The 15,774-nt window shown below is 40.8% G+C and overlaps 1 protein-coding gene across 30 annotated transcripts in view; it reads left to right on the forward strand.

The window, feature by feature from the left end:
- NRXN1 (neurexin 1) overlaps window positions 1-15,774 on the forward strand; it is a 1,129,265-nt gene that overhangs the window by 165,217 nt on the left and 948,274 nt on the right. For 19 of the 30 annotated variants that reach the window (XM_048518867.1, XM_048518884.1, XM_048519026.1 and 16 more), the window contains 2 exons: window positions 217-246; window positions 1,146-1,157. The exons of 5 other annotated variants lie outside the window; for them this stretch is intronic. In XM_048518867.1, the coding sequence (XP_048374824.1) occupies window positions 217-246; window positions 1,146-1,157 (42 nt within the window). The remainder of the gene's footprint in view (window positions 1-216; window positions 247-1,145; window positions 1,158-15,774) is intronic. 6 more of the 30 variants (XM_048518893.1, XM_048518981.1, XM_048519018.1 and 3 more) reach the window with 1 other exon arrangement.

Below are 15,774 nucleotides of genomic sequence, written 5' to 3' on the forward strand. Positions count from 1 at the left end.
CTGCTTCTCTTTTGCCCCTCTCCTGCCCCAGCCCCAAGCATTTCAACCAGTGGTTGAAAAATGCTCTTTTAATTTTCCTTTGTAATGCAAACATCTCACAGGAGACAGATGCCTATGACAAAGCACCAAGACAAAACACAATTTTTGTCACTGTAACAATACCACCTTCCCATGCACCCTTGTTCATTGCTGACTGTGCTCTTGTTTCCCTTTAAGGTCTGGCGCACCTGATGATGGGCGACCAAGGTATGGGTTCTGCTCCTTTTCCACTCTGCTTTCATTGTTTTTTAAAAATATATATATATTTATATATTTTGTTCTGTAGCTGCTTCAAAATCCATCACAGCAAATGATGGCCAAATGCTTGTGAGCTGTCCTGGGCTGCAAATCAGTACACGATCTTAGCCACATCTTTCTTTTTGTTGTCGTTGTTGTTGTGTGTATGTGTGTGTGTATTAAATATATCAATAGCTCTCTCTGTATCTCCCTTTTATTTAAGTTGCTCCCTAAATCTTTTGTTCTTCTCCTTTTCAACTATCTCCCTATCCTACTTGCAATACAATAACTGTTTTTTTTTAAAAAAAGAAGGGTAAAAGAGCTAAAAATCTTACTGAATCTGTCCATGTGTTTAAACACTGTGATAATCATTCTCCCAAGATAGATTGTAAAAGAAGACACTTGAGTTTGGACCTAGCAAAAATAAATAAATAAATTCTGCTTTGCATTAATGCATGGCTATTTGGAAAACACGGAAAGCATCCGCTCCTGGCTTCTGGAATGTTAAGAATACACTTCTGCAACATTATGAAATAAGTGGTGTTTCCCCCATCACCCCGTGCAACCCTCCTTCCCCTTAGTTAATGTTCATGTCCCTTCTGTGTCCCTCATTTGAAAATGAAGCATGGGTACTTCATGTTCTTCTGCATGTATGTAGTAACTGGGAAATGAACAATTCTTAAAATGCATCAATAATGGCATTTCCATTTGTCTTCAAACACTTATTTCATGCTTTGTCTCTTTTCATGTTTTGGGTGTGACAGCATTTACATTTACACACACACAACTCTTACTGTTGTTTCTCTTCTTTGTTCTCTTTTTTTGTCTGGCGATGCTTTCTTCATGGAACCATTTCATCAAATCCATAGGTAAAAGTAAAGGTATTACATTACTTTCTTGCTTCTTTCTTTTCCCCTTTCTTTCGAATGCCATCTATATTCTTTGAAGTGTGTCTGAGTGATGCAAATGTATGTATTTAGTGTTGATGCACTGTGGTGATGGGAGGTAGGTATATTTCTGTAGTAAAATATTACATGGAAATCACAGTAAAGAAGTGGGAGGAACTGCAAAGAATTCTCCCACTCAAAAGCTGGCTTCCAATGTGAAAGGTACTCCTCTCGATTTTTTAAAAACGAAATTTATCCACAGATTCACAGTTGTTATTCTTATCTAATTATTTCTCATACAACCGTTTTGCTAGGCACTGGATTGAGCATACTGGTGGCATGTTCCTTTTCCAGTAGGTTTAAGTTCCATGTATAGAACAAAGGCAAACAGAAAGGATAGGGGAATAAGGGACAGTCAGCCAGCAGTAGTTGACAGCTTGAAGAGGTGAATTTCTGATATGATCTCAGAAAGGCTTTGCAGGGAAAAAAATAAATGTATGAAGATATTAAGAGGACTGTGGGGGTGACTGGGAATGTCTTGCTGGATGGGGTGGGGCTGCTCTTCCAGGATTAAGGGACAGCATGGAAGATGAATCGGAGGCAGGGAAGCTGAAATGGAGAAGGGAAGCTGAAATCAAGGCACCTTCTGAGGTATGGATCCTATTCTCTAATCTGTGCAAAATGTAAATGGAAACTGTTGGAGGCAGCCTAGAGCTTGATGATGCCACCATTTAGTGACAGAGTCAAGAAACTTGGTCCAGTGCCAAATGTGGTGACATGTAAGTCTGAGGATGATTTCTGCTACAGGAGCTTGACAGCTTTTCTCTTTTCTATGTGAAATTCCCTCGCATAAGTTGTTAGCTTTGTGTGCACACAAAAATGGATGGAAGAAAGATATGAGAGTCAGCTGTGAACAAAAGCGGTATATTTACCCCTTTCCCTGCTTTTTGTGTGAGTGGTAGCATGTCATTTTGTTAACATTTGGTGTGAGAACAAATCCAACCAGATGTCCTTTCTCAGCATATTTTGGTAAGTCTGAAAATAAAATAGAGTATTAATATAGTTTTTAAAAAAACAGGGTGTGATCTCCCCTGAGTGAAGCACTTTTAACAACCCCACTGATGTGAATGGAAAATGAAACGTTTTCAATGTTCTCATGGAATTCAATTCAATTTACAATCCTTGTATTTCGCTTACTATGTAAAGTGTCGTAATATTAATAGGGTTCATTCCCCCACCTCCCTAGCTCTCATTGTAAGCAGGGGTTTGTCACATGCTCCTCACTTCATATGAAATGACACTGGATTAATCTGTGCCCCAAATAAGTTCACTTTCATTCTTTAACAGTGTCACGGGAGTCTGGTGGGAACAAACTTCCTCATGCAGCTCCTCTCTTTTACCAGAATTATGTTCTACAATAAAACCTAAGCAATGTTCCCTTTCCCCCCAAAGAGACCATTATAGAGCTTTTGAGGTTATTAGTAGTTCCATCCCAAGCAGAGTTACACCAGTCTCAGTCCATTGAAGATTGAAGGCTTAGAAGCATGTAACTCTGTTTAAAATGGCCCTGTTGATTCTTTACTGCCTGAAATGGAGTAATATAACGTTAAAATTACTTTATATGTATTGACTGCCAAAAAAAGCACTTAGAATATGACTGAAATGTTTTAAGAGTTCTTAAACTTCACAGCTGCAGGAACAAGTACAAATTTTTGTCTTTATAAAGAAGAAAGAATCAATTTGCATGTATACAGCTGTTACTTCCATTATACCTTTTCTGGTTGAAAGTTCTATTTCTGGTGTCATATTCCATGTTTTGTATATAACTTTAAAATCATCCAGTCACAAGTTAAGAGTTTATTTTAATATAATAGAGCAAGTGCTACCACTAAAACCCAGGAGACTAAAATGGGCTTAATTTAGGCAGGACTCATAAAAATGAAATTAATCTCTTGTATGCAAGATTTCTTCTGTAATATTTCTCTGTTGACCCCACATCTTATATTTGGCAGGCCATGTGAAAGCATAATGAATTTTCTCAGAGGGAAGCGAGCGCGGGGTGGGGGTGGGGTGTGTGATAATGTCCTGATGTCTAGTTGGATTAATTATCTGAAACCCGTATTTACAGGAAATGTCAGGTTAAAAGAGAACTGCTCCATTTTATGTTAGTTGAAGATATGAATCACAATCCAGCTAAAACAGCTCAACTATGTCATTTTTAGTTCGACTGAGTTCTTTTTCTGACATCTTGCTTTTATACTTGTGTTCATTCTTTTGATGTGATACCACTAAAAGGAGAAATGTGCGCTTCAGAGAATTATTGACAATTTATTCTGTAAATATTGCATGCAAATTGCCACTGTGGTTGGAAGTAAATTGAACTGAGGGAATACAAAGGGTGTTAGTGTGCAATGTGTGTGGCTCTGTTCGGTTATGTGGCTGTATCAAATGAGGCACTGTATCCATGTGCAGAAAGGTTTTTAATTACAGTCAGCCAACATTGCCATACATTGCTTGAGAACCGGCTCTCATGTTCTTGAAATTCTGGGATTGTTGTACCCCTAATTCTGTTTTCGGCTTAGAGATTTCCTGATATGAAGCCACCACTTTGAAAAAAAAATAACTGTGGTTCAGAAATGCATATATGTAGACCACTTACTGTCTCATCTCTGATTAGTCAACACTAATCAGCAAACTATCCTATTTGAAAAGCATTGTTTGTGTTGGCCAGGTAAAGGGAAATTCTGCCTTGGATGATTCATCCTCTGATGGCTCTTTTCACACATGCAGGTTGTCAGTTTTGAGCCATCTTACGTTCAATATGGATTTATTTTGTCTATTTATTACTGGATTTATATGCTTCCCCAGAACAGGCTCAGGGTACCTTCAACAAGGTTTCACAGTTAAAATCACAACCATTGCCAGTTTCCTAACAGGAAAGGGCAGAGATAAGGGAAAGGGCAGGGAGCCAAACTGCAATGAAAATACAATTGCTGCCCTCAACCATAAAGTAAAGTTTCCCCTTCAGTCGTGTTCGACCCTGGGGTACCACTGCAAGCAGTGATTTCATAGGCAAGATGTTTTTGTAGGGTAGTTTGCCATTGCTTTTCCCTCAACCATAGGCCCGTGGTATTGCATAGGGCCTCTGTCTTACAGGCCCTGCTGGTCTGAGACAAGTCCCATAGGGCCCAGATTTCATTCAGCAGACCTTTCCACCAGTCTGGGCCAGAGTCAAAATTGCTAGATGTCTTTTGGGCATGGGTCCAATAACAAGTTGTTATCCATAGAGCGAAGTACTCTTTTGGGGGTGTATTTGGACAGGCGGTCTTGAAATGGTCTGTAAAAGCAAATATGGGAAAAAATAAATTCATGATCCCTTCTACAACCACAGTTTATCCACTGGTGAAAAGGGAAGGAGTTCCCTTTGGCAACCTAGAGGGGTATTCAGTGGATCATGAGACCTACATGGTCAAAAGCCATGTGGGACAGGGACTATAGGAAGGAAGGGCAAAGGCTGAGTGAAAAAGCTAACTGGATCAGACCTGATGATTTGCCACATATAAAATACTGGTATATAGCGCACTGCTATGTAAATTTGAAATGAGAACCTTATGCTACAGTGCCACTGTTACATAAACAGGCTTTATTCTTGCATGTGCTCTCATATATAGGATTGTACTGCAATAGACACTTCTCTTATGGGGTAAATTGCAAGAGAATTTATACTTGGGCTTTAGTGATGTCATTCTCCTAAAAACTAATGCTTGTACTTATTTTTTGTCAGTATTCTACTGTAGAGTCATGTGGATTATTAGAGGGTTTTTTTAAATGACAAACAGGAAGTCTGGAATGCTAAAAGCTTGCAGCCAGGGAATTGTCTGGTTAGTTTGAGGCAGTCGGTGCACTTAACTTCCATCTCTTGATTCGCATTACTTATTCTGTTTATTCTGATATTTATATCCTGCTTGACTAGCCTGAAAATAAGATCTCAAAGTGACTCATAATAATAAAAAAATCCATATCATATAGTAAAATCAGCTAAAAATGTACTGGGAAAAAACCCACCCTTACAACTGAAACCCATAAACCATGCTCATTGCCCTCTTGAGGCTGCTTTGTCAGAGTGCTGGTGTGGCAGTAAAAGTCACCACAGGTGCAAGAAGCCCTATTTTATGGAATTTTTCTAGGCACAGCAGCCATGTCATCTACTATATTGAACTGCTGGTCCACAGACTTTAGCCCTCCAAAACTCTTTGACCTCTCTGCCTTATTGCCAATAATATTGTCGTCTTCATCATCCCCTATGCATGGCAAGGATTTGCTTCATTTCTAGTTTCTCTTGGGTTCTCCTTTTTTCTTCAACTGACCTTCCCTTCATGGAAATGGTGATATCATGCCCTGTGAGGAAGGTGGACCATAAATGAAAACAATAATATTTGAGTTCAAGGAAAATTAATTCAGATCAAAGAACCTCCCCCACCAGCTCACTTACATAAGGAAAGCCAGTGTGGTGTAGTGATTAAGAGCAGGTTGACTCTAACCTGGTGAACCAGTTTTGATTCCTCACTCCTCCACACGAGCAGCAGACTCTTATCTGGTGAACTCCTACATTCCTGCTGGGTGACTTTGGACTAGTCACAGCTCTTTGGAACTCCTTCAGCCTCACCCACCTCACAGGGTGTCTGTTTTGGGGAGAGGATAGGAATGAGTTTGTAAGCCCCTTTTAGTTTCCTTACAGGAGAGAAAGGGGGGAATAAATCCAAACACCTCTCCCCCCCCTCCTCTTCTTCTTAAAGGGACTTCATTCTTTGGTAACTTTCTTTGTCACTGATAATGCTGGTACAAAGCCAAATCAGGTGTCAACATTCTGAAGGAGAAGCAGAATTTGAAAAAGAAATGGCACCAAAGCTGCAGTTAATTGGGGCTGAAGAAAGTCTCACTTCAGGTTGGTACCTCTTTCTGAATGTGAGGCGTTAGAGATCAGGATGGCTCCTGAGTATGTATTAGAATAGAGTGGCCCACCTTCTGGTCAATGTGCATTTTCTAACTGAAAAATCACCCCCCAAAAAGAGGGTTTCAAGAGGAAAAAAAATGTTTGCAAAATCTGCTCAGCCCTACTCTGTAATCTTCCTTTATCTTCCTTTATCTGGTTTACATTTTTTACCCCATTACTTCCTTGTCTTTTTCATGTCCTGAACTGTATGATTGTTAAATCAGCTCAACAGACAACTTTCCATTCTCTTGAAGAAGTTGATTTCGAAATCTGGGCAGCCACACCCTGTCACCTCCAACGGGACTTTCTGGCAATGCAGGGAGATCAGGAAAAACCCCAAATTCCCCCACTGCCGGAAAGCCCCATAGGATTTAATGGTCATATGCTGCCAAAAGAGTGACATATGTTTGAGGGCCAGTGCACTACACAACTGTTCCTAAACCCCGGGAGGGAGCTGACTTAGTACCTTCTGATGTCATCTAATTCTATTATGGCTCTTGTATCTCTGGGGGAATGTCAGAATACTGCCTCTCAGATGATCACTGACAGGCAGCACTTTGACCTCCCCAGAAAATTTCCCTGTTGGTTTTTCAGGGATGTATATTTGCAAGGGCCAAGGGTACAATAAAGGAATGTCTAATGGAGTGCTGTCTCTCTCTCATCTGGGAGATGCCACTCTGAACACCCATCTTCCAGGAAACCTTTGCTGTGTCCCTGTTCTGTCCCAGGAAGTAATCAGTGCCTTTCAGCATTTAAACTAACTTCAAAAGAGAGACTAGTTCATTGGAAAGGGGTGTTTTTTTCAGTGCTTTCCCAAATTTCCAATTTCTCCACTAGAAAAACTGAAAAAGTAATCTTGGAAAAAATAGGAGAACCCCGTTTTCTGTGATTTTTTTTTCATGTTCTTCCTGGCCTTCACATATCTAGAGATGGATAAACAACCCCAATATTTTGCAGGGGGGTGGGTATTGCAGTCAGAAGAAGAATGGTTCACCAAAGCGGTTTGAGGTGTGTGTGTGTGCCTGTGTGTGTATGTTTAGGGGTTTTTTTCCCAGTGATTCTGGAGGTTATTATTACATTGTTGCTATGTAGAAGTGAATCTGGTACTGGATTTCTTAATTGCATTGTTGTGATGGACTGCAGAGAAATGTGTAGTTTTAAATGTACAAGTCTGTCTGAAGCAAAGCATTGTTTACAGTCAGAGTGAAGCATAAAGACATAGGAACAGGAGAAGCCACTTGACTGGCTGGGGGATCCTGCATTCTGATTGATCTAAGGCAGGGGTAGGGAACCTGCGGCTCCCCAGATGTTCAGGAACTACAATTCCCATCAGCCTCTGTCAGCATGGCCAATTGGTAGGGGCTGATGGGAATTGTAGTTCCTGAACATCTGGAGAGCCGCAGGTTCCCTACCCCTGATCTAAGGGTTAGATGATGCAGAGAGAGTGGAGGTTAACTCCCTGACAGAATATTTTGAGAGGCTTTTGGACTTTAGAGTTCCTGGTGTTAAGAACTATCATGCCTTAAATGAGTTAAAAAAGTATAACATCTTTGAGGGGAGTAGTTCAGTCAGACTGTGTGATTGTCTATGAATATCAGCCTACAAACTGTGTTGAAAACAATAGCATACACAAACTGAGAGAACCAGTGGAGAGGTTTATGGAAAGGTCAAGCGAAAGGGTCATGCCTTTGCTTGACCACGCACGCACACACGCACGCACGCACGCACGCATGCACGCATGCACGCGAAGAATTCCAGCAGAGCAGTTAGTCTGGGGTATTGGGTTTTTTCTTTGTGTTTCCTCAGGAGAGTGTTTTATGTTTTAGTTAAGGGTTCTTCTAACTGTGAAGACTGAGAGTACTGAATATATGTACCAAGCCTGTTAGAACCCCCCCCTCTCTCTCTCTCTCTCTCTCTCTCTCTGTGTGTGTGTGTGTGTGTGTGTGTGTGTGTGAGAGAGAGAGAGAGAGAGAGAGAGAGAGAGAGAGAGAGAGAGAGAGAGAGAGAGAGAGAAAGATATTAGCCAGAACATCTTAGGTAAATAACTGTTACCATTTAAGAACAACTGACATCTAAGCTGAACTGTAACTAAGAACTGAAGCTGAACAAGCTTAATAATCCTGTGCTGTGCCTAAGAACTAAATTCTGAATCTCTGTGCCAAACTCTAGTGTATTTATATTTATTTTCTGCCTTATTTGCCTCATCAATTCCATCTCTTCAAGTTATTCATCTCCCTTTCCCATTTCCTCTATTAATAAACATTTTATGCAATTAAGTTTCACATTTGCCTCAGTACTTATTTTGTGTGCCTTATTAAGAGGTTTGCCTAGAAAGGTTTTAAGTCAATGACATTCTTCACCTTCTGGGTCAGTTACAGGGCTGAGGGAAATGCTTTTATTATACCAAATGCTACCATTTCTGAAGCACTTCAGTCCCTGAAGAAAAAAGGCAGGAAAAATCTGACAAGCCTGGTCAGTTAGTGGCTTCCTTGCCAGAAGTTAAGGAAGGTATAAGGGTCTGTCACAATTGTAACATTTGATAATAAAGTAAACTTAAAATATAATTTTAGAAAGCGAAACATGGTTTTCTGAATAGCCTGCTGTAGATTTTAACAACTGGAAAACTCCCAGCCAAATCAGGCTCTGATTACCCTGCCCCCATACACCACCCATAGGAATGTCACTGTACCTACAGGATTTCCTGACAGATAATGTTACCTGGCTTGACAACTTCTCCCTCTTCTTCAAATTATTTTGTGATTAGGGATCTGATCCATGAAGGACTGTGCTGCCACAACCATTTAAGTTAGTTATCTTGCTCAAAGCATGGTAGCCATTGTGGTTGTAGTTAGTCAACCCTCTTTCACTGGATATCTGAATGTTAAAGAAACCATTAGGTGGGGTGAGGAAACCCTCCTTTTCTGCATTCATGCAAATATGTTTTCATTTCTGTTGTTATTGGAAGCAAACACTTTTGGGGTGTATAATGCCAGCAGGGACAAAATGAACACCTGGAACATCTTCTTGTCATCATGAAATATCCTAAAAGGTTACCCTCAAAACCTTTGCATCTATTGAAGCCATGCGAATTACTCACCTTGTGACAAAAGTCCTGAACATCATCCTATCTGAAATTCTCCTGAGATTCAGTTTAGAAAAACAGGCCATAGGGGAACTAAAAATAAATTTCCTAATACTTTTACCAGCTAATGCAGTAAGAAAAGAGCTTCTTCCATTTCATGGATGAGAGAGAGAGAGAGAGAGAGAGAGAGAGAGAGAGAGAGAGAGAGAGAGCAGTAGTATCACAGAAATGAAGACAAAATTGGTGTAATGGAAGGTCCCATTGCATCTGTAACACCTACAGAGTAGAATGCTATGGAGAGATGTAAGGTGCATATAGGAAAACTAAAAGTCTACAGCAAACAGTTTAGTGGGTACATTGCTCCAGCACACACCTGTCTCCATAACTCCTAAACAGCAGATAAAAATTCCATCACTCTTTCTTTCCTGTATCCTTCCACTTCCTGATCCTGATGTCTGTTCTCAGTGGCATCCTGAAGTCTCTGATTTGGAGGACTGAAAATGTGTCAGTTTTGTGTTCTACCGCCTCCCTTCCCCTGTCTCCCCTTCTCTTGTGCTGCATTTCCTTTGGCCATTTTTCTTGCTTGCTTGCTTGCTTTGGCAAACAACAGTTTCCTATCTCATGCCAAGAGGACTAATTGTAAAAGGGTTAGATGGGAATCCATAACTGGAAACCATAGTGTAATTTTTATGCAAAATGTAGCTTGAACAAACTACAGTCTACCCAATTTGCATGTAATGGCAGCCTGCAGACAATTGTCCAGTGAGTAGTTGTACAGGGGGTTATTTTAGTGCTGCTGCTCATTTTTTGTGCTAACTGCTGGCCACTTCTATTGACAAGTGTGATGCAAATGTAATTGTGAATGCTGTGCAGAAGCATAATAAGCTATCAGAGTCATTAGAAGCTTTCAGTAGCCTTAAACCTTAACTACAAAATGCAGAGGTTAAAAGAAACTACTAGGATGTGTTTCTTTCATGACAAAATGAGTGCCTGCCCACCTGTATCTCCTTAGGTCAACTTTCAATTCTTCTTGTAGTGCTTCATTAATTATCAAGTAGCACAAACTAAATGGCAGTTGGTAAACATGCATATCTGACAGGTTTAGCTCCTCCTACCAACATCCCAATTTTATTTCACTCCCTCCCTCCCATTTTGTACTGTAGTAAATAGCAAAGTTCTTTATCATCCTTTTCCATTTGATAGCATCACAAATATTGTATTGTGGTAAGTGCTTTCACTTAATAGTATCCAACCCTAAGTTTAGACACAACAGTGAGTTGCTCAAAATCCAACAATGACTTCTTCACTGCTGCTAATTGACTCATTCCTTGTGAAGCCCATGTTGCTCACATGTTCTTGGAAGCCTGGAGTCAGAAGTGGAAGGGGGGAAGAAGATAATGGATTGTTTTGGGAAGCACTCAGGGATACTAAAGGGAATAATGGGGCGGGGGTGGGCAACCTTCTATGCACAAGAACACACTGAAGGCCCAGGGAGTTGGGGAAGTTGTATGGCTTTTATATGATGAGTCAGTGTGGTATAGGACAGAAAAGTTTGCAGAGAAATGCATTTTGTAACTTCTCAGCATAAAGACTCTGCCTTAGAATATGACCAACTAGGGCATGTACAGAATTGAGGGACAGGGGACTGTATGTTTGAAACATAATTCTGTATCAGTTGCTCGAGCTGCTTCTGTGCGGAGTATGTGTGTGACTTTATTTTTTAAAATGATTTAATTTTAAATGTAGTTCTCCACTCTACATTTCCACCATTCAAACACACTAATCAAACTAAGTACCTAAAGAAGGGAGGTGGTTGGTTGCTAGAATGTTAATTCCCCATCAGTGTGCAAGTACAGTAAGCCATTTATGTGGTAACCAGATTCTGGGTAGTAGGAGATGCAGATAATAAGCCAGAGCCTTAATCAGCATCACAGATTGGAAGCTGGGAGTGCTGGCTCTCTTGGCTGGTAATTCTAACTTGTAGATCCAGCAACTGTTAGAAAGTGTACCAAAGGAAGAGCACAAGGTAACCCCTAGTATAGTTGAGGGAGCCAGGAAAGCAGCATGTTGCTTGGCAGAGATTCTGCATGACTGCAAATGCCTTGATCGTTGGTTTTCAGTTATTTTTTCCTTTCCAGACACTTCAAATAGAATTATATTCCAGAGGGATTGGATCTCTGCTGCCAATAATTTACAGATGTATATAATTCCTTAATCTCTCTCTCTCTCTCTCTGTGTGTGTGTGTGTGTCCTGTTTGTTTTTTTCTTTGACAATAGTGATCCAGCATTACAGATTTTGTAGTTTTGTTCTCACCCTCTTCACTCAGAATTATGGTGCCAGCTTTGGTCAATGTCTTCTTTTAAGCACTATTTGGCCTCACTTTGTTTTTGAGCAAATGGATTTCACAGGTTATTGCAAATAGTGTCTTTCCGTCACCCTGAATTATTAACTTTCCTCATAAATATATAGCTGTTGAAATAGGTTCTTCTCCTCCTGACTCAGATGTCAGCAGAATTAGAAATGCGGGAAAAAGAGGGAAGAGAAAAGAAAGACTCAAATCTAGAGCATGCCCATTTTAGTATTGGAAAGAGTAGAGCATGCCCCTCCCATAATGACATGGGGTGATTGGAGGTTGATTGACCCATCCATGTCCATTACTCAGAGCTGATTAGACAACGGTCTCCAAGGTATCTTTAACTGTGGCCAGGATGCTTCCTCAGTTTTCACCTCTGTGCTGTAATGCCTAGCTTTGATTACTGTATAATTCTCACATATCATATGGAAGGTTTCCTTGTCAGGTCTAAATGTTGTCTCAGAGATCCAGAGCTGGCAAGAATATAATTTTCATGTTATTAGAAGTTGCTGGGTAACTGAAGAGCAGGAACATAAATTCTATATGAATTAACACCTGGGCTATTGATTTGGTTCTCTGTAGCCTGTGATATGGAAGTTCTTACCCATTAAAAACTCCACACAAGGATGGCTAATAGCAAGCTAGGTTTATTATCATGTCTGCAGACATGGAGAGAGCAGCACCGTGGTACCAACTCTCTGAAGTCTGTATCGCAGTACAGCTCATTTTAAGACATTTCTGAACAAACCCTCTGACCACTCCTGGCCAATCCTGGCCGGCTGTCCATGCAGGTTCACAATCTTCACCTCTAACATGATTAGCACAATCAGCAAATACATTTTCAAAAGAATACATTCAGCATCATTTGACTTGGTTACGTATGGGGCTACATATATTTTCTGTCCAGTAAGCATAATCATCAAAAAGCCTAACCAGTTGGGTGAACCACCTCTATATACTTCAAAATCCTTGGTCAGTTCTTACTGTTGCCCTTTCACTCATAAGCAAGTATCTGCTGGTTCTTGCAAAATAGCAAACACAGCGGTTTCAGCAGCACCCAGCTACTGATTTCCCGAGTGTAACCGCAAAATGTATTTTCAGCTATGAATATTTCTCAACTGTGGTCTTGCAACAAGCATAACTTTATAATTTTTATATCACCTGGACCTGAATGTGTGAAGTGTTCCCATTTAACAAACTATGTTCAAGTTGATGACAGCTGAACTATAATAGATTTTCAACTGTTCTCTTCTAATCTCCTTCATTTCCTGTTTCTCCTTCTCCCTTCTCTCCCTTGTGTCACAAATCCACGTGACCCTGGTACTTTTACATAATCTCATTCTTATCTTCTATTTCTCTGTCAATCTTATGGGGTCCTCAGTTTATATCATCTTCTTCATTGGACCCCTTTGTCCTTCTTTTCTCTGACCACTTGTGCTTATTATGCATACATTACCCAGCCTTAGCTTTCTCCTTATATTATCTATATCCTCATAGCAGAACTTCTGTGGCATAATTGTCAACCTCTTCCTGATTCACATACTTAGTTCTCCTCAAGGAAGATCTATTTTCCACTCTCTATGATGTTCTTAACGCTTCCATCTTTTTTTCATTCATGGGGTTGGGTCTAGATTAAACAGAAAGGTTTTTGCATTTGCTTCTTTGCATTGGCGGAACTACAAGGGGATGGGGGGTTCACTGTGCACCGGGCTTTGACACCTGGGGTGGAATCGCTCCCTCAGGGCTCCTCCCCTGCACTCCTATCACTTGGCAGGCACCCCAAGGTGCCCCCTTGTAGTGTGTCCCTTTCCCATTACATCTTAGGCTCTTTTTTTTTTCCTAGGTCTTTTTCAGGTTGAAAGGCTCACAGTATATTGTGGCTAAAAATGGCCTGAGGAACTACAGCTCCCAGGAGACCTTTGGGCTCACAAGGTCTCCTGGGAAGTATAGTTCCCATCAGGCCATTTTTAAGCCTGAACTGTGAATAGGCCTTTCTTTCAGCCTGAAAAAGTTATAGGAAAAGGAAAGGAACTAAGGTAAGTGGGGGAAGAGGGGAAGGGGGGGCGTGGGGGGCAGGGCACTGCAGGGGGGGGGACATGGGGGCAGAAAATATAGACTGTGCACCGGGTGCAGTTTGGCCCTGCTACGTCTCTGCTTGTTTGTCTTTCCTGGACTCTTCCTGATATTTATGTTGTCCTGCTTATAGACATAATAAAGGAGAGACCTGCAAGTACTCATGGGGACATCTAATTTATCCCTCCCCACAATTTCCTCTTTCTCTTCCCTGGCAACCCCCATAGACTCTCCCCTTTCCCTGCTTCCTTCTGTTCTTCCCACGGACTAGGCAACCTGCTTTATCTCCCCACCCTAACTTCAGCTTTCCTTCCTTTCCTTTTCCTGGCAGCCTTTCCCCAGGAAAACTTTGACAGGTTGCATGGTGGTGACTGAGCTGCGTCCCTCTCCAAGAACTTGAGGGGGGTGCCTTACTATCCCCTGTGTAATCCCCACATTATTCTCTCTTTCCCTCCTCCTGGCAGACCTTATATCCTCACTTTTCCTACTTCCTTTCCATCTGTTGGGATTTTGCAAATGTCTGTCACAACTCAGTCATAAAAGGGTTAACTGTATGTAAACAAGTTGCTGAAGTCGCTGTTTATGACCTGGTCTATTAATTAGCTATTATTCAACCAGATAGCCACTGCTTACATGTTAGTGAGCACATACATCTGAAGTCTATAAGTTATAATAGAAACTCTGTTTATTTGTTTGAGATACGACACCACAGAGGAGACATGAGGTAGATGACATCATATGAGACAGACAGGTAGTAAGATGTAACCAAAAATACAGTAATGTAAATGTGTACCAGGAAAGAAAGGATTTCTTTTTCTATCTCCATGTAACCCTCATTTATAAAAAACAACTGAGAATCTGTCTCTTCTGTTCTACTCTGCTACACATCGTCTCAAAGCATTGCCATGAGGATAAAAAGGAGGAGAGGTGAAAAAGGAGGAGAGCTGTGTTTGGACCCCTTTGGGGTGAAAAGGCAGGATATAAATGCAGTAAGTAAATCATAAATATAGCTGAAGATGGGGAGGGAGAGATAAAAATAGGTTGGTGGATGGTGTTGGGTATATATACACAACCTCTCCTTTTTATCATCATGGCAATGTTTTGAGATGATGTGTCACTGGTCCAAAGTCACCTAAAGAGTGTCCACAGCAGAGTGAAGATTTGCATCTTGACCTCCCAGATTCTAATTTGAAATTGTTAACAACTATACCACGCTGTCTTTTGTGGGGTGGTGGCTGTTGAACAGTAGGAAGTAGTCAGTTCTGAGTGAACCATACAAGTTAGAAACATAGAAAAATAAAACTGGAAAGTCTACTTTGCTCCCTTCCCCCCATGACCTTTACTCTATGTCCAGAGGAAGGCAAAAAGCCCCTTGGGGTCCCAGGCCAACATGACCTGGAGGAAAATTCATTATTTATTTATTTATTTATTTATGTATTTATTTATTTATTTATTTATTTATTTATTTATTTATTTATTTATTTATTTATTTATTTATTGTTTCGATTTATAAACCGCCCTATCCCCTGGGGGGGGCTCTAGTGGTGTACAACATTCACATATACAATTGATTAAATCGATAACTACAATATAATACTAAAATCCATTAAAAACTACTTAAAAACAGCAGTTAATATCACAATAAGGTGCCCTAATCCAATTCAGTTAAGATCACCCCAGTAAAAAAGAAAAGGGAGGGGCCAGGCTCCTCTCTGGGAGGATAATAAGGTGGTAAAGTGCATCAGATGGTATGTGCAAAAAAAAAGCAGGGGAGGAAGGAGAGGGGGAGGGGACAAAGTGGTGATTGGCATTACCCTCGGCATACAAGAAAGAGCGACAAGAGTGGAGCACTGACTCATCCCTTCCTGCCTGTCCTCTCATAATCTGCCTAAATGCATAGTGAGTTATAGAATCAGCATTCTGGTCAGATGGCCATCTACCCTCTGCTTAAAAACCTCCCAAGAAGAAGAGCCCATAACCTCCCAAGGAAGTCAGTTGCACTGAGCAACTGCTCTGTCAGAAGGGTTTTCCCAATGTTTAGTCCAAAACTATTTTGAATTAATTTCTTCTGGGGCAACAGAAAACAACTCCGCTCCATCCTCTAAATGA

Source organism: Sphaerodactylus townsendi, linkage group LG01 (assembly GCF_021028975.2).
Source record: "Sphaerodactylus townsendi isolate TG3544 linkage group LG01, MPM_Stown_v2.3, whole genome shotgun sequence".
Classification (NCBI taxonomy): Eukaryota; Metazoa; Chordata; class Lepidosauria; order Squamata; family Sphaerodactylidae; genus Sphaerodactylus; species Sphaerodactylus townsendi.